The sequence below is a fragment of the Epinephelus moara genome, chromosome 22, assembly GCF_006386435.1.
Source record: "Epinephelus moara isolate mb chromosome 22, YSFRI_EMoa_1.0, whole genome shotgun sequence".
NCBI classification, from domain to species: Eukaryota; Metazoa; Chordata; class Actinopteri; order Perciformes; family Serranidae; genus Epinephelus; species Epinephelus moara.
Genome location: NC_065527.1, coordinates 5,760,144 through 5,773,873, shown reverse-complemented (window position 1 = coordinate 5,773,873; position 13,730 = coordinate 5,760,144). Strand labels below are relative to the sequence as shown.

The window sequence follows — 13,730 nt, the reverse complement described above, 5'->3', positions numbered from 1 at the left end:
TACACGTGTTTCTAGTGGGACTATGTTTACAAGCACAAGAGTTCAGCGAGCCACCGAAGGACCGCAGGAACGTAGGGAGTTTTTTAAACTCTGAAATTGTATCCGCCCATCTAAACACAAAATCAGGGAGAAAGTCATCAGTCTTTAGTTAAGCAAAGCGTCTGAAGACTGACTTGTGAGTCTACACCAAAACCTGTTTCCCCCCGGCAGTATTTTTGCAAGCGCACCGTTGCTGTGGCACCGCCCAGAACGATTGTGATTGGTTGAAAGAAATACAAGCAGCAGGGGCGTTTTTTTCTCCAATCTTAAAGTGAGAGTCGGCCCAGCCAGACCTTTCTTTTCTTGAGAAAGGCCTGGTGAGCGAGACTAGTCTCTATGTGTCAGCCCTTTGATAGTCTGGTGACCTGTCCAGGATGAACCCTGCCTCTCGCCCAATGTCAGCTGGGATAGGCTCCAGCACCCCTGCAACCCCTTTGTCAAATGATGAGTGAATGTAACATTGTACAAGAAAAAATTATGACCCTGACGCATTCATAGATAATTTACTGCATCTTTTTGTCCCGGAGACATTCCGGGAAAGATGTCAGTTCGTCCCAAACACATTTTTTATGTCCTCACAAAGACGGGATGCTGTAGGTCTCGAGAACTGCTTTTTTCTTCTTTTTTTTTTGTCTGCACAAATTTGATGTGATACAAAAAAAAACAAAATAACATAAGGTCATCTCATGTGCTGATCGCAGTCAATAAGGCCAATATCAGACAATACTGATACTGGCTGATATATCAGTGTATGCCTAATAATAAATAATGCACAGGATATAAACAGAGGAGAAAAACATTTACTACATTCATACTATATTTACTTGAGTAGTGAAGAGCTTCTTGATAAAGGCCAGTATCAGCAAACTAAAAGATCATTCCAAATCTACAGAGACATGTTTTCCTTAAAAAAAAAAAAAAAAAAGCGAAAGGCCTCCTGTGAGCGTCTGGGTGAGTGAGTGAGTGCTGCTGCTTGTCTCTGTTGAGTGAAGTGTGTTTTTAATACAGACGTGGAGCTGAATGTCACCCTCCTGTAGCTCCAGCCTCCCCGGGGCTCTCTCACTGACTGTGACAGCACGGCCTCAGTCGCCCACACACACCCTTGCCCCCACCCCTCCTGCTGGATGGTCTGTCTATCTTCATACTCCCCCCTCGACCCCCCTCCCACCCCTCGCTGTACGCAACAGATCGGCACACCAGCGGCACCGAAACGCAGCTCAGCTCTTTCATCAGGCTGTCACACAGGCTCAGCCGCTCTGACTCACAGTGTTTATCACAGCTCCGGGCGTGACACTAGAAAGCGTATGACAAGCAGTTTGTGCGTGTGTGTTTGTGTGTGTAGGCCGGCGTTATTCTCGTCATTACTCGGGTGATCTCTCTGGGTGCCCCTTCATCCCCCACGTTTGGAGTCAGTCTTCTCTTCAGCCCCGCCAGGGGCGCTCTGGAGTTCACTGAGCTCGTTGTTCAAAACAAATCATTGTGTCTCCCTCTGCACCTTAGCCAAATAGAGGCCACATCAGCAGTGACTGGCCACACATTAGCCGAATTGAATTGAACTCAGTCAGTTTCTTGGTTGGTTACGGCAGGAGAGAGAGAGAGAGGTATAGCTGTGTGAAAAGAGGGAAATGTACTTTGTGCATGTGTGTGTGGCACGTTCAGAGTGTTCCAACAATCTCGTTCGTCCTTTCTTAACAGGAATTAGTCATGCATGAGATTAACAGGAGGGAATTCAGTTTAATACCCACAGCTCCAGCACTCTCCACTGATGTCAATAAAATGTATTTTAGGACAAACAAAGCCTATTGATCCTCCACCAGAAGCACTATGATAGGCCATTAATGGTCGGCTCGGGTTTTGATGAATACAAATGAAATGGAGATTGGATGAGAACCCTGTGAATGGCCCTGCACCAGATTTAAATGTTGGTTTGAAAGGTCTTAATTCTCGCTTCTGCCAAATTCTTCAGAGTCCCAGTTCTGTACAGAATGTGAGACAAAAGAAGCGTCCCCTCCGGGCCCTCTAATCCCCTCGCCTTTTCTTGTCTGTTTCCAGATGTGTTGGTGAATGGGAAGCCATGTGACTGCGATGTCATTGCCGACTGTAAAGCAGGTGACGCTGTGACCCTGGAGGTAAAACTGACCAATCTGAGCAAGAACTCAGTGGGCCCCCTGGCTCTGACTGTGGTGCCCTACCAGGACTACCAGAACGGAGTCCAGAACTACGATCTGGAGGACGCGGTCACCTTCATCGGCTCCAACACCTTCTACATCGACACGGTCAGTAGTGGCTTGGGTAATAACACTGATGTCATAGTGCTGTTTTAAATGTTTACAAATGTTTTGTATACGGCAACAGTTATAACTTCTGTGTTTTACTATATTCACATTTATTATCTGTTTGTACACCGGCCTCCACTAGTGGGCGCCCACAAGAGGAATTATAGTTGTTGATATCTGCTTATTATTACATTTACTAGTCCATACCCATTGGTAGCTTTGTCACCTTCTACCTATGCCAATCCTCAATGCCTATGTGCAGTTTCACATAGATTGACCACGTCAGTGAGTAGAAAAACGTGGGACTGACAGAATGACACACTGACAGTTTCTGTGATTATGTACAGCATACCATACCATGACTTAGTCATACCAAAAATTAGAATTCAGCCACAGCGATCGGTCGCATTTTAGCCATTTTGAAGCATTTTTCTGTTGTTATAGCGCCACCCAGTTGCCAATTAGAGTTAAATTTCTCCAGTCACCTTGAGGCGTCCTGTTCTACATATCTACCAAGTTTAGTAAAAATCCATATGGCGGTTAGGCCTAGATAAGAAATGAGCTCTCTAGCGCCCCCATTTTGTTTGATGGGGTCAATAATGGAGGGGTCCCCTCAGATTATGTGTGGTCATATGCCTACAAAGTTGCGTGGTGATGGGTGAAACCCTTGAGATGTTATACACCTTTATGTGATGAGCCACGCCCTCCGCAATATTCATTGCCTTATAGAAGCTCAGTTTTAGTAAGTTTTCCAACTTTTGCCAAGAGGGAACTTTAGATATTGGTCCCTAGATTATGTTCACCCAGTTTCATGCAGATCGCTCAAACTTCCTAGGAAGAGATCCATTTGAAGTGTTTTTCAAAAAATTCAAAATGGCGGAAAATCTATATAAGCGGAAGTTATGGGTTCTTGAGGCAAATGTGTTCCTCATGAGGAGAGGCATCTCTGTGCAAAGTTTCATGTCTCTACGACATACGGGGCATGAGATATGCCCATTCAAAGTTTGCAATTTCAGTTGGTTGCTATAGCGCCCCCCTTTGGCCAATTGATGTAATATTGCTTCATTGGCATCCTCCCATGACCCTCTACCACTGTGCCAAATTTCACATGGATTGACCAAGTCAGTGAGGAGAAAAACGTGGAACAGACACACAGACAGAGTTTTCGTCATTATATAGTAAGAAGATAAGATGAGCAGATATCAACATGCTAAATAGGGGAAAATTAAAGACAAGCATTGCCGCAATGTAACCACAATAAAACAGTGCATTAAAGCTGTGGTTGGTAACTTATAAAAAAAAAAGTCATATTTGCTGAAACTGTCACTACATCCACACAGTCGTACATGAGACAGATAATCTGTGGAAAAAAGATTTGCTCCTTCCTTCCTCATGATGCTACAAATGGCATTGCCACACGTAAATGAAAACAGCCAATCACACCGCAGGAGTTTCTAACACAGCTGTCGATCGTGTCAATCACTTCTCGTTAACTGTGGTCAAACTGTCAAACAAGTCATGCTGTCAAAAATATCAATTCATTGATACTGAATATTTGAAACCGTTTCAATATTTGTTTTCCACAGTATCGTTACACTGATACTAGCTGTGCTTTCTCACCAACCAAGGAAAGAAAAGTTGTCATAGCCTTGTTATATGTATCTTTATCTGAAAAAGGTGAATTTTTCCCAGTGGTATCAAAAATGGTGTCAAATATTGGTATTTTTCAAGGTGTTGTATCAAAGTTACAAATTTCAGTGTTGTGAAAACACTACAAACTAGGCAGCACTGATCAAAGATTCTATTTCTTGCCTCAGTTGTTTTTAGAAATATATTTTAGTGTACTGTTTAGCTGTAAAATGAGAGTTTTCTCCGGCCAATGGGCCACCCTTAGTTTTCGGCTCAGCTGTTAACGGCTGGGTCACAAACTTTATTAGGGTGCTTTCACACCTGCCCTGTTTGGTGCGTTTTAATCAAACTCTAGATCATTTGCCCCCTAAGTGCGGTTCATTTTTTTGAGCACCAAAACAACTGGTCCAAGACCTTTGTGGTGAGAAGGTGTTCCGACCTGGATGTAAAGCAACTGCAGTCACATGACACATTGTTTGGGTTAAACATGAGCATGTTACAGTCCTGGAGGATTATTAATGTGCACCTCCTCCTGTACTGCCTTAATATGCACATTCAGCACATCCAATGCATCAAAACATTGTTTTCTAGTTGGAGCCGCGCCTCGTTTTCAAACTGTATGGTTTGACTAAAATGAACAATGACAGCAATATAGTCCACGATGAGCAGCGCTAAAATCAACCTGCGTAGTTGTCCCTCCATTGTGACATTAGAAAGTGTCACATTTATCTTGCAAGTGTACTCTTCTTCAACGTTTGCTTTACTTCCTGGATTTTTCCCACATGGAAATTCTGACCAATCAAGAGCAGCTTTCTCACACAAGGCATTTGATCTGGTCCGCTTGTAAATGCTGCCGTGAGAACACGAACCAACTCTAGGCAACTATACAACTTTGGAACAAAATTAGTCCCTGATTCAAACCAAAGGAGACGACTCTAGGTCTGACAGCAGCCTTATTTTACAGCTGAACAGTCACTAAAATATGTTTCTGAAAACATCTGAGAGGACAAATGGAAATGCAGTTACAGAATCTTGATTTATATTTGACAGTTTGATCACAATTCACGAGCAGTGACATGATTGACAGCTGCGTTAGAGACTCCTCTGTTCTGATTGGTTATATTTTTTTCAACATCTGCAGTAGAGTCTAGCAAATACCATTAGAGGCAATAGGAGGAGGAGGAAGATCATTTTTAAACCAAATCATATATACGTGGCATTGCTGATCACCATGCTCCGTGCACATCTGAGAATTTGAAGCACCATGTTCTAAAAGCATAACAAAAAAATAAAAGAACAAGATGGTACACATTGAAGCATATCATCATGTTTTATATTGTTTTCCCTGTCTCTCTGTGCACTTGCTGAGATTTATGATTCGCTTCAGTTATGTAACCATGGCTGCTTTTAGTTTTGTCAAAATTGTAATAACTCTGTGTTTCATTGCGGTACAGGCTATAGCATGCACATTACTGTACCTCAGGGAACAGCAGAGGCAGACATGACTTTTGCTTTGACGGATTACATAACGCAGGCATGTTTCAAGTCACTGTAAACCGTGACTTGAAATGAAACCAGTGACTGTCAAGCAGGCAGGAAGAACATTCAGATATCTATACCAGAACATGTTTAGCAGAATTGTCTAAAACCACAAAAACAAAGGTACGAGACTGTAAAGGTCACGGCTGAAGTCTGTAGATTAAAGACAGCGTTGTCGGAGAGGGGATCCTGAAGGGAGCCTTTGTCTGTAACACATTCTCACTCCTGAATGAAAAAGCTGGAGGCGATTAAAAGCGGCGTGGTTGATGCCAGAACAAAGAGCTTACAGTAAAAAAAAAAGCAGATGAAAGCATGAATGAATTCCCCATATTCCTGAATGTGCAAAACAACTTCACTTTGGGAATTGTTCTCAACTGAACGGGGAAACGCTGCACTTGTTGGTACCTTTTCATCAAAGCCACAGTCAGCTTCAAACCCACTCCCCTACTGACTTCTTTTTGGCTGACATTGTGCCAGGTTCATTATAAATCTACTGAAAGGTGGCTGCTAATGATTCTCACTGCTGTCTGTCTTTGCCACCACCAGGTTAAACCCAAAGAAAACTCCGTCTGTGTGGGCGCCCTGCTCTTCCTCTACACTGGAGACTTCTACCTTAACATCAAGTTCCAGGATGACAGTGCTGGACGAGAGCTTCCTTTAGCCTGGTTCACTCTGCCCAGTGTCCACATCAGAGCCCTGGACGCTCCGCTACAAGCCGGGGCCTGAGGGCGCAGTGGCCTCCTCATTTTAGCACCGAATGAAAGATGGAGAGTTTTGTTGTTGATGTTCTCTGTAAATACATTATTCTTATGGATTGAATCACATGTAAATAACATTTTGTTAAAGGTTACAGCATGTGTACTGCAGAGTGCAAGGGCTCAAACTCACACAGACACACTCCTGCACATGGTCAGTGCGTTAGTTACCATCTAGCTAATGATAGAGCTGACATCTGTACAAGTGGCTGGGCTGATTAAAAACAGCCCACTTCTCTGTCTTTCTGAATGCATCTGAAAGGCTTGGACCTCCATCACGTCATTTCAGCAAAATGAGTGCAATCAGTGGTCTCACTTGTGGAGACGAAGTTCATTTTCCTTGTGCTTTGGCATTGAGTCTAAGGCCTAGTCCACCTTTGTTCTAAAAAAAAAAAATCCCATCCAAACACACTGTTATAAAAAACATCTCCATCCAAGTGGAAACGCAAAAACACAACTGAAGCACCGTCAGGAGCAACGCAAAACCAACAGGCAGCGATATAACTGTAACCCTAAAGCCAGCAAAGAAGAAGATGTAGACCATTCAGAAGCCTAAATAAAAGCATTAACATGCTTCAGGGATGATGTTTTTCTTTAGGCCGACATGGAAGTTAGCGTCGCCCTGGTTCCCTCGTCAAAAAGCCAATGGAATTATTCCATCGGATTTTGGATTACTGAAGAAAATAAGCTCTGTGGAGAAACAAACATTTGTGGTACTTACACGATTTGATCAGCAAAATAATCTTCAAAAATCAACCCCACTTATGATTTTTGAAGCCTAAATGCAATAGCCAAAAGTCACATGATTTAACATACGTACCAAAATGAGGCTGTAAAGCCGTGGTTGGCATGATGACGTACTGTGGTCTCATGACTTATTAGCAGCCACTTTTTTAAAGACGTGTAACAGCTTCAAAATTCACTGGTGGAGTATTTCCTGATGTGTTTTTTAAAGTAGAACAAAAACGTGAAAGTCTTTTAGGCTTGTGCTAACCACCGACCTCATTTAAAGCATTTACCAAAAACCCATTGACTTCCAGACGAGGGAACCAGGAGTGCAAAAATGCTAACTTAATTCTGGGTTTAGGATTCATTCCTTGGGCAATGTTTTACCGGAAGGCTACCTGAAGTAATGACCTCCGTAGCTCATTCTGACTCCTCTGTTTGTCGATATCCATCCATCCATTTTCATCTGCTTATCTGGGGCCAGGTTGCAGGGGTGGCAGGCAAAGCAAAGCACCCCAGACACCCCTCTACCCAGCGACGCTTTCCAGCTCCTCCTTGGGGACCCCAAGGTGTTCCCAGGCCAGATGAGATATATAATCCCTCTAGCGTGCTCTGGGTCTGCCCCGAGGCCTCCTACCAGTGGGACATGCCTAGAACAGGGGGTGCCCAGGAGGATCCTGATCAGATGCCCGAACCACCTCAACTGGCCCTTTCTGACTCCCTTTTTGACTCTCTTCCTCAATATAGTGGAAGAGTAAAATGATTTTTACGAACACGTAAAAAGTCCTGTTAGCAGGGTTGGAGCCAGCACTGTTTAAGTCACATCTGCCATTGCATGAAATGTCGGCTCATTTGTGACGCCTCACAAAGGAGATAACGGTGCACACTCTGATGTTACAAGCCCAAAACTCTTCTGTCAACACGTCAACACTGAAAGTGAAGTTCTTTACTCCAGATGGAGTTTTACAAAAGGTCTGTTTTCAGTGACGTAAAATGTAGTTTGAGTGAGGACGAAAGGCCAAAACACATAAACATGCTACACTTTCAAATACACCCCTGTACGTGTGGACTAGGCCTGACTGTGACACATGAATTCACACCACTGTCCAACAGCAGACTGCACTGACAACGCTGATCTTTGAGGGCACTAAGGCGGACAGTCCAAAATGTATTCTGAGCTCTTATTAGCTGTGACGCATCATCCAGCTCTGTATAACCCTGCTCTGCCAGAGTATGAACTGCTCCTCAAAGGAGATGCAGTGTGATTCGTTCAGATGGATGCTTAATTTGCATTTCCTTAAATTAACTGTGTAAACTTTTTTTCCGGTTTGCGCTGCTAGACTCAACAGATGGTATCCAGGTCATGAAACGCACTATGTCATTTACTATTTTACTAATCTTCCAGCACCAGTTATTTTGCAAGAATAACTAAACATCTGCCTCCTGGTGCAGCAGAGCATCACGGTCACACTTTTTCTTACCTTTAGCAATTTGATTTTTGAATCACCGTGCCATTCATTCAGTGGAGTCTTTTGTTACCTCGTATTTGTAATTAGGAAACAAATGAAAAGAAAGAAAATGAGAAGAATTAGTGTTACAGGGCAGAGGACCTCAGAGCAGTCACTGAAGAAGAGATGCTGTGAACCAACACTGGAAAATGTGATTAGCCAGAATCTATAGCCCGTTATGTACACATAAAATATATTTATTTCTACTGCTGTATGCACTGTATTCTCTCTTGCCTCTGTGCCACCTCACTGAATTACTGATGAATCTGAGTGTCTTAGATTAGCCTATCATTATGTGTGACTTATAATTGTTGTAAATAAATGTTAAAAGAAGCAGCCTTTGTTTGTTTTGACATTATTGCAACGCTTTGCATTTGTCTGCCGCAGCCATTATAGCTCTGTGTTGATCTTCATTTTCTGCCTGCTGAGATGACCTTTATCACCTCAGCATTTTGGGAATCTCAAGTCTGACATTCACTTACACCAAAATCCATAAACAGTGATTACCGGGGAAAACATTGCTGACTAATAATGCTTTTTAACATTTATTTATACAGGGAAGGGGGACTGAACAACGTGCTGGTGTCCAGTGAGACCGTACACCACAGTGTTCACCTCAAACACTTTCAGTTGTGCTTTTTATGACATTTTCAAACATCAGCACATTAAATATGATCACAGTAAAATCAATCAATCAATCAGTTGTTATAAAAGGTACAACTCCAGTAAGCTGTGATCCACCAGCCCCTTAACTTGGGCACTGTAGTCCTTTCTTGCAACTTACATCGTCAGCTGCGTTGAGTTCTAAGTGACCGTGTTTCCAGATAGTTCTGGATCCGGTAACCTGGAAATGCAGATGCCCCACCCCTAGTATATTCGAATTTGCTCTGCACGGGGATCCAGTCCCGATGAGCAGAGCCTGGTGAATCGCCTATCGGACCAATCAGATCAGTCTATCTTACAGAGGCAGGCTGTGGGCAGGTGTAACATGATGAGGACAGCACTGCACCACAGGAGTCGAAAAGTAAGGAGCCAAGACAGCAGCTGCTGAAGGACCGCATCCATTCACTTTAGCTTTGGAAGAAACGCTAAGCCAACTACACTTAAATTTTTCCTTGAGAGTGGAACAGAAGACTGCCCTAGAAGCCTTCGTTTCCAAGCAGGACGTTTTTGGCGTTTTGCCGACGGGATACAGCAAAAGCATAATATATCAGTTAGCCCCACTGGTCGGCAAACAAATGGGGCTTAGTGCAATGAATACGTCACCTTGTTTTTTGCTCTGATTGGCTATCGTGCTATCCAATTGCATGCGGCGGCATTTAATATGTCTCAGTTAGTGCCGCCCCTTGGGTAGGAAGGGTGTATCGGTGAGGGCCAGACTCAAAATCTTTCTAGATTTGAGTCTGGATTTCCAGGCTAGGAATCCGGGGTTTCTGGTTGTGGATTGTCCACACGTCCCGACCACAATAAGGCGGGTCACTCCTCCTTAACATGTGCAGCACTGCACTGCCGCCTTGCAGCCACCTGAATGCCATATCGCAGTGATCCACAGCAGGAACAGGACAGCATCTCACATTCCCACTGACACACCGGTCCTTATTCACCGTCAATTCAACATAAAGCAGTGGTGTAAGGTGGATACAACGGGCCATAGTTCACACTACTCACTATCTATGCACCTGAACTAGTTACCGTGTGATTCTATCGCCTCGTCACGTGATCAAATTTAGACTTGATATTGTATAACACAAACATAGGCCCTACATATTACCCAGGAATAATCATACATATATACGTGTATGACAAAAATACCAAAGAAAATAAGGAATTATTCATTTAATGTAATTGTTTTTTATAGCTTATTTATAGTTTATGTAGAATATGCATATATTTTACACCTGTTATAGAATGCTACTGACTGTTTTACAAAAAAAAAGAACAAAACTATGACGATGAAACTGATTTTCAAAGGCTTAGAGTCTAACAAATGGCACCATTTTTTACTTAATGTCACGCAAAAAAAAAACATGTAAAAATGTAAAAAAAAACAAATGAGGCCCTGTTTTCTGCCCTGCACATTGTGAGAGAGCCCGCTTTCTGTATTGGGCCCCGATGCAACCGCCCTGCCTGCACTGTCTATATTTACGCCCCTGCCAAAAAGCACACTCCTCCTCTCCTTCTCTCACCAGAGTCCTGCTCTGTCAGACTGACGTACAGAAAAGGAGCCTCCTGGTTTCATGGTGCAGCCCAGAATTTCGCCAAGTTTCAGTGAATCAAAGGATGTTACAGTTCCTGATATCCTGTTTGAAACTGATGCAGCACGAAGGTCATTTAGTTTATTTTGTAAGGCCTGTACAATGGCTGGCAGGATGCTAGTTCAGCTGGTGCCATCTTCTTTATCTTGTCCTTGCAACACATTCTCACTCCGACCTCGTCACATATCGACAATTGCTCATGGACTTTCCACATCCAGCTACGACGTGCAGGTACCCTGGTTGGTTGTTGACCTTCTGGGACGCAGTGTCAACTTCTGCCTGTAACATGCATTGTGTTCTTTCAAAATAAATGCACTACCTTGGTAGAACACCACAATTTTTTTTAACTTCAACAACCAACGCACGTGGTTGGGTTTAGGCAACAAAAACATGTGGTTTATAATGTTACAGGATGTGAACACAGCTCTCCTGGGTGAAAGTCTGTGTTTGTTGGACCCATCCACCAACCCTCCTGTCTGCCTGCTTGGATTTTGACGACCTCAGAGTGAGACATTGTTTACATTTGAAAACCTCAACCTGGCTAGCGAGCAGCTAGCTAGTTAGAAGTCAGCAGGAGGAGAGGTTACAGACTGGTGAGCTGATTTCATCACTGCTGCACGCCACCGCCGTCCGACAGCAACAACAAACAGCACCACCAGCACTTAAAAAATAGATATAAGAGCATAGATTTAGCTAGTCTACCAGCAGCACCACTGATTTACTGAGAGTGTCACACATTATCCATCTGGGAATCCGTCTTCCACTAACATACTGACTGTACCAACCTTTTAAGTTACGCCTGGTCCCAGCAGCAGCTAATATAGTAAACCCACTGCAGGCCTTGTCCCATCCTTTCACCAAATGTGAACCGGGTGATAAGATGATCAAGGAAGATTAGCCTTGTTGAGAAGTGTCTTGGTGTGAGACGGAGAAGTCCATTGTGTGTATTTGGAAGAAGGCTTATCAGGAGAAAACACTATTATAATGGGGCTTTGTGTGAAATAAGAGCTTGAGTGTGTCAAAGGATGGGATATAATCCACACGGCCCGACCACTGTACAGCAGGGCTGAGTTTTATTTATGTAAAGTAATAGTATAGATGCTTTTCTTTTTGTGTAACTCTCTGTTTTATGTGTGGAATCGCTGATATGTGAAGCATGTTTGATCCTGGTGAGCGCATGAGAAATGACAAGCTGTTTTTTTCCCTGACTCTATCTAGTGATGTTTCCCCATGAAGGTCACATTGGAAGTTGAGCGACAGACAGCTTTTCCGCTCGTAGTAAATGTGTTCGTTTACACACGTGAATAATACATCAGTGAATCTGCAGAGTTCATCAGTTATGCATACAACGCAAACAATCCCAAAGTCGTGCCCTCCACGCTTATTAATTTGTTTATCTATTTATTTATTTATTTGATTAAGAATAGAGTGCATGTGTGTGAGTGTGGGTGTAGTGTCAATTTGCTAAAAATTAAAAGCAGCTCTGAGTGGGTAGACTTCTGCGTTCAACAATAGAAGTGGATATTCGGATGTGAGCGTGTGGACCCTGGGCTGCTGTCAGTACAGGCCAACACAGTACACTGCAGTCTGTATGTATGCAAATTATATCTCCTGCATATTGTTTACTGACTCTTCTTCAGTAAAGCAACTCCATCTTATAAACCTAAATTACAAAGCAGGGCTGTAATTAGAAGTGTCCTATCCCCACTTATCGAAGCATAGATTCACTTATTCAGTCTAATTAAATTCAGGGATCTGGCATGGACGCGTCTCTGAGCAGGGGAAGGAAAGAAATGGAACTCCAGAGTAGAAAAACAAAACCATCCTCTCCAGCAAAAGAAGTGAGTGCGCTCTTCAGGGATTCACCAATGTTTTTATAGCGCCTTTCAAGAGATAGGGGGTGAAAATTGCAAACATCACAAATGCTGTAACGCAGTTTACAGTTTCCTCCCACTGCTTGCTGTGTCCACCAACAGACGGGCTGAAGGAGAAAGTACTGTATGTATGTTCACTTAGTTACTGTATCTACACAAACGTGTTCTTTCCATTTTGAAAAACTGCTTTACCTTTACCTTTAGTTATTGATTACTGTGCAGATAATGAGTTTACAGTCAACAAGTAGGTGGGACCACGGACGCAGGTTTGACACCCAAAATTCTGGATCCTACACTTCACATAGTGCAACTGGAAAGTATTTCTTCATTTTTTCTATTTTCATTAGACCTTCCCTGCATGGAGCCTGGTCTCACTTCGAAGTCATCAAAATCGGGTGCTTGGGCAGTGACTTGTTGCGTCAGAAACCAACAAAAAAAGGCGTCCTTTAACATCAGCATGATACGCAGTCGGTTGCCGTTATAGTTTTACAGAGCCCGGCAGCATCAGGGGGAAACACTGCGGGAGATGGACGAGAGTTAAAGCGATGAAAGTCCAACTGGGGTGCACAGGACAGGTGGTGGATGGGTCCAACAAACACCAACTTTCACCTGAGAGAGCAGTGTTCACGTCCTGTAAGATTCTAAAACCAAATCCTGTTCTTTTTTCCTAAATCTAGCCACGTATTTTTGTTGTTAAAGGAAAAAAAAAAAAAGTCAGTTTGTGGTGTTGTACCAATGTAGTGCGTTGATTTAGACTGTATGTAAACGACAAATGTGAAAACAGAAGTGTATTTTGAAAGAAGACAATGCATGTAACAGGCAGAACTTGACGCAGCGTCCTAGAACGTCAACAATCAACACACCCAGGGTACCTTGCACGTCACAGTCCATGACCGAATGTTGATGTGTGACGAGGTCGGAGTGAGAATGTGTTGCTGCATGGTAAAGTAAATGCATGGAAGTATAGAAGGCTTCAGGGATGATGATTTCTCAGAAGAGGAACGTTATTTATGCCGTAGAATAATATGTGAAAGTCTCTTAAAGGGATAGTGCACCCAAAAATGAAAATTCAGCCATTATCTACTCACCCATATGCCGAGGGAGGCTCAGGTGAAGTTTTAGAGTCCTC

The 13,730-nt window shown here is 43.1% G+C and overlaps 1 protein-coding gene across 2 annotated transcripts in view; it reads left to right on the top strand.

Moving 5' to 3' along the window:
- trappc9 (trafficking protein particle complex subunit 9) overlaps positions 1-8,801 on the top strand; it is a 318,188-nt gene extending 309,387 nt beyond the window's left edge. For both annotated transcript variants that reach the window (XM_050034614.1, XM_050034613.1), the window contains 2 exons: positions 2,092-2,315; positions 6,030-8,801. In XM_050034614.1, the coding sequence (XP_049890571.1) occupies positions 2,092-2,315; positions 6,030-6,209 (404 nt within the window). In that variant the 3' untranslated portion in view covers positions 6,210-8,801. The remainder of the gene's footprint in view (positions 1-2,091; positions 2,316-6,029) is intronic.
- Positions 8,802-13,730: the final 4,929 nt, after the last annotated feature.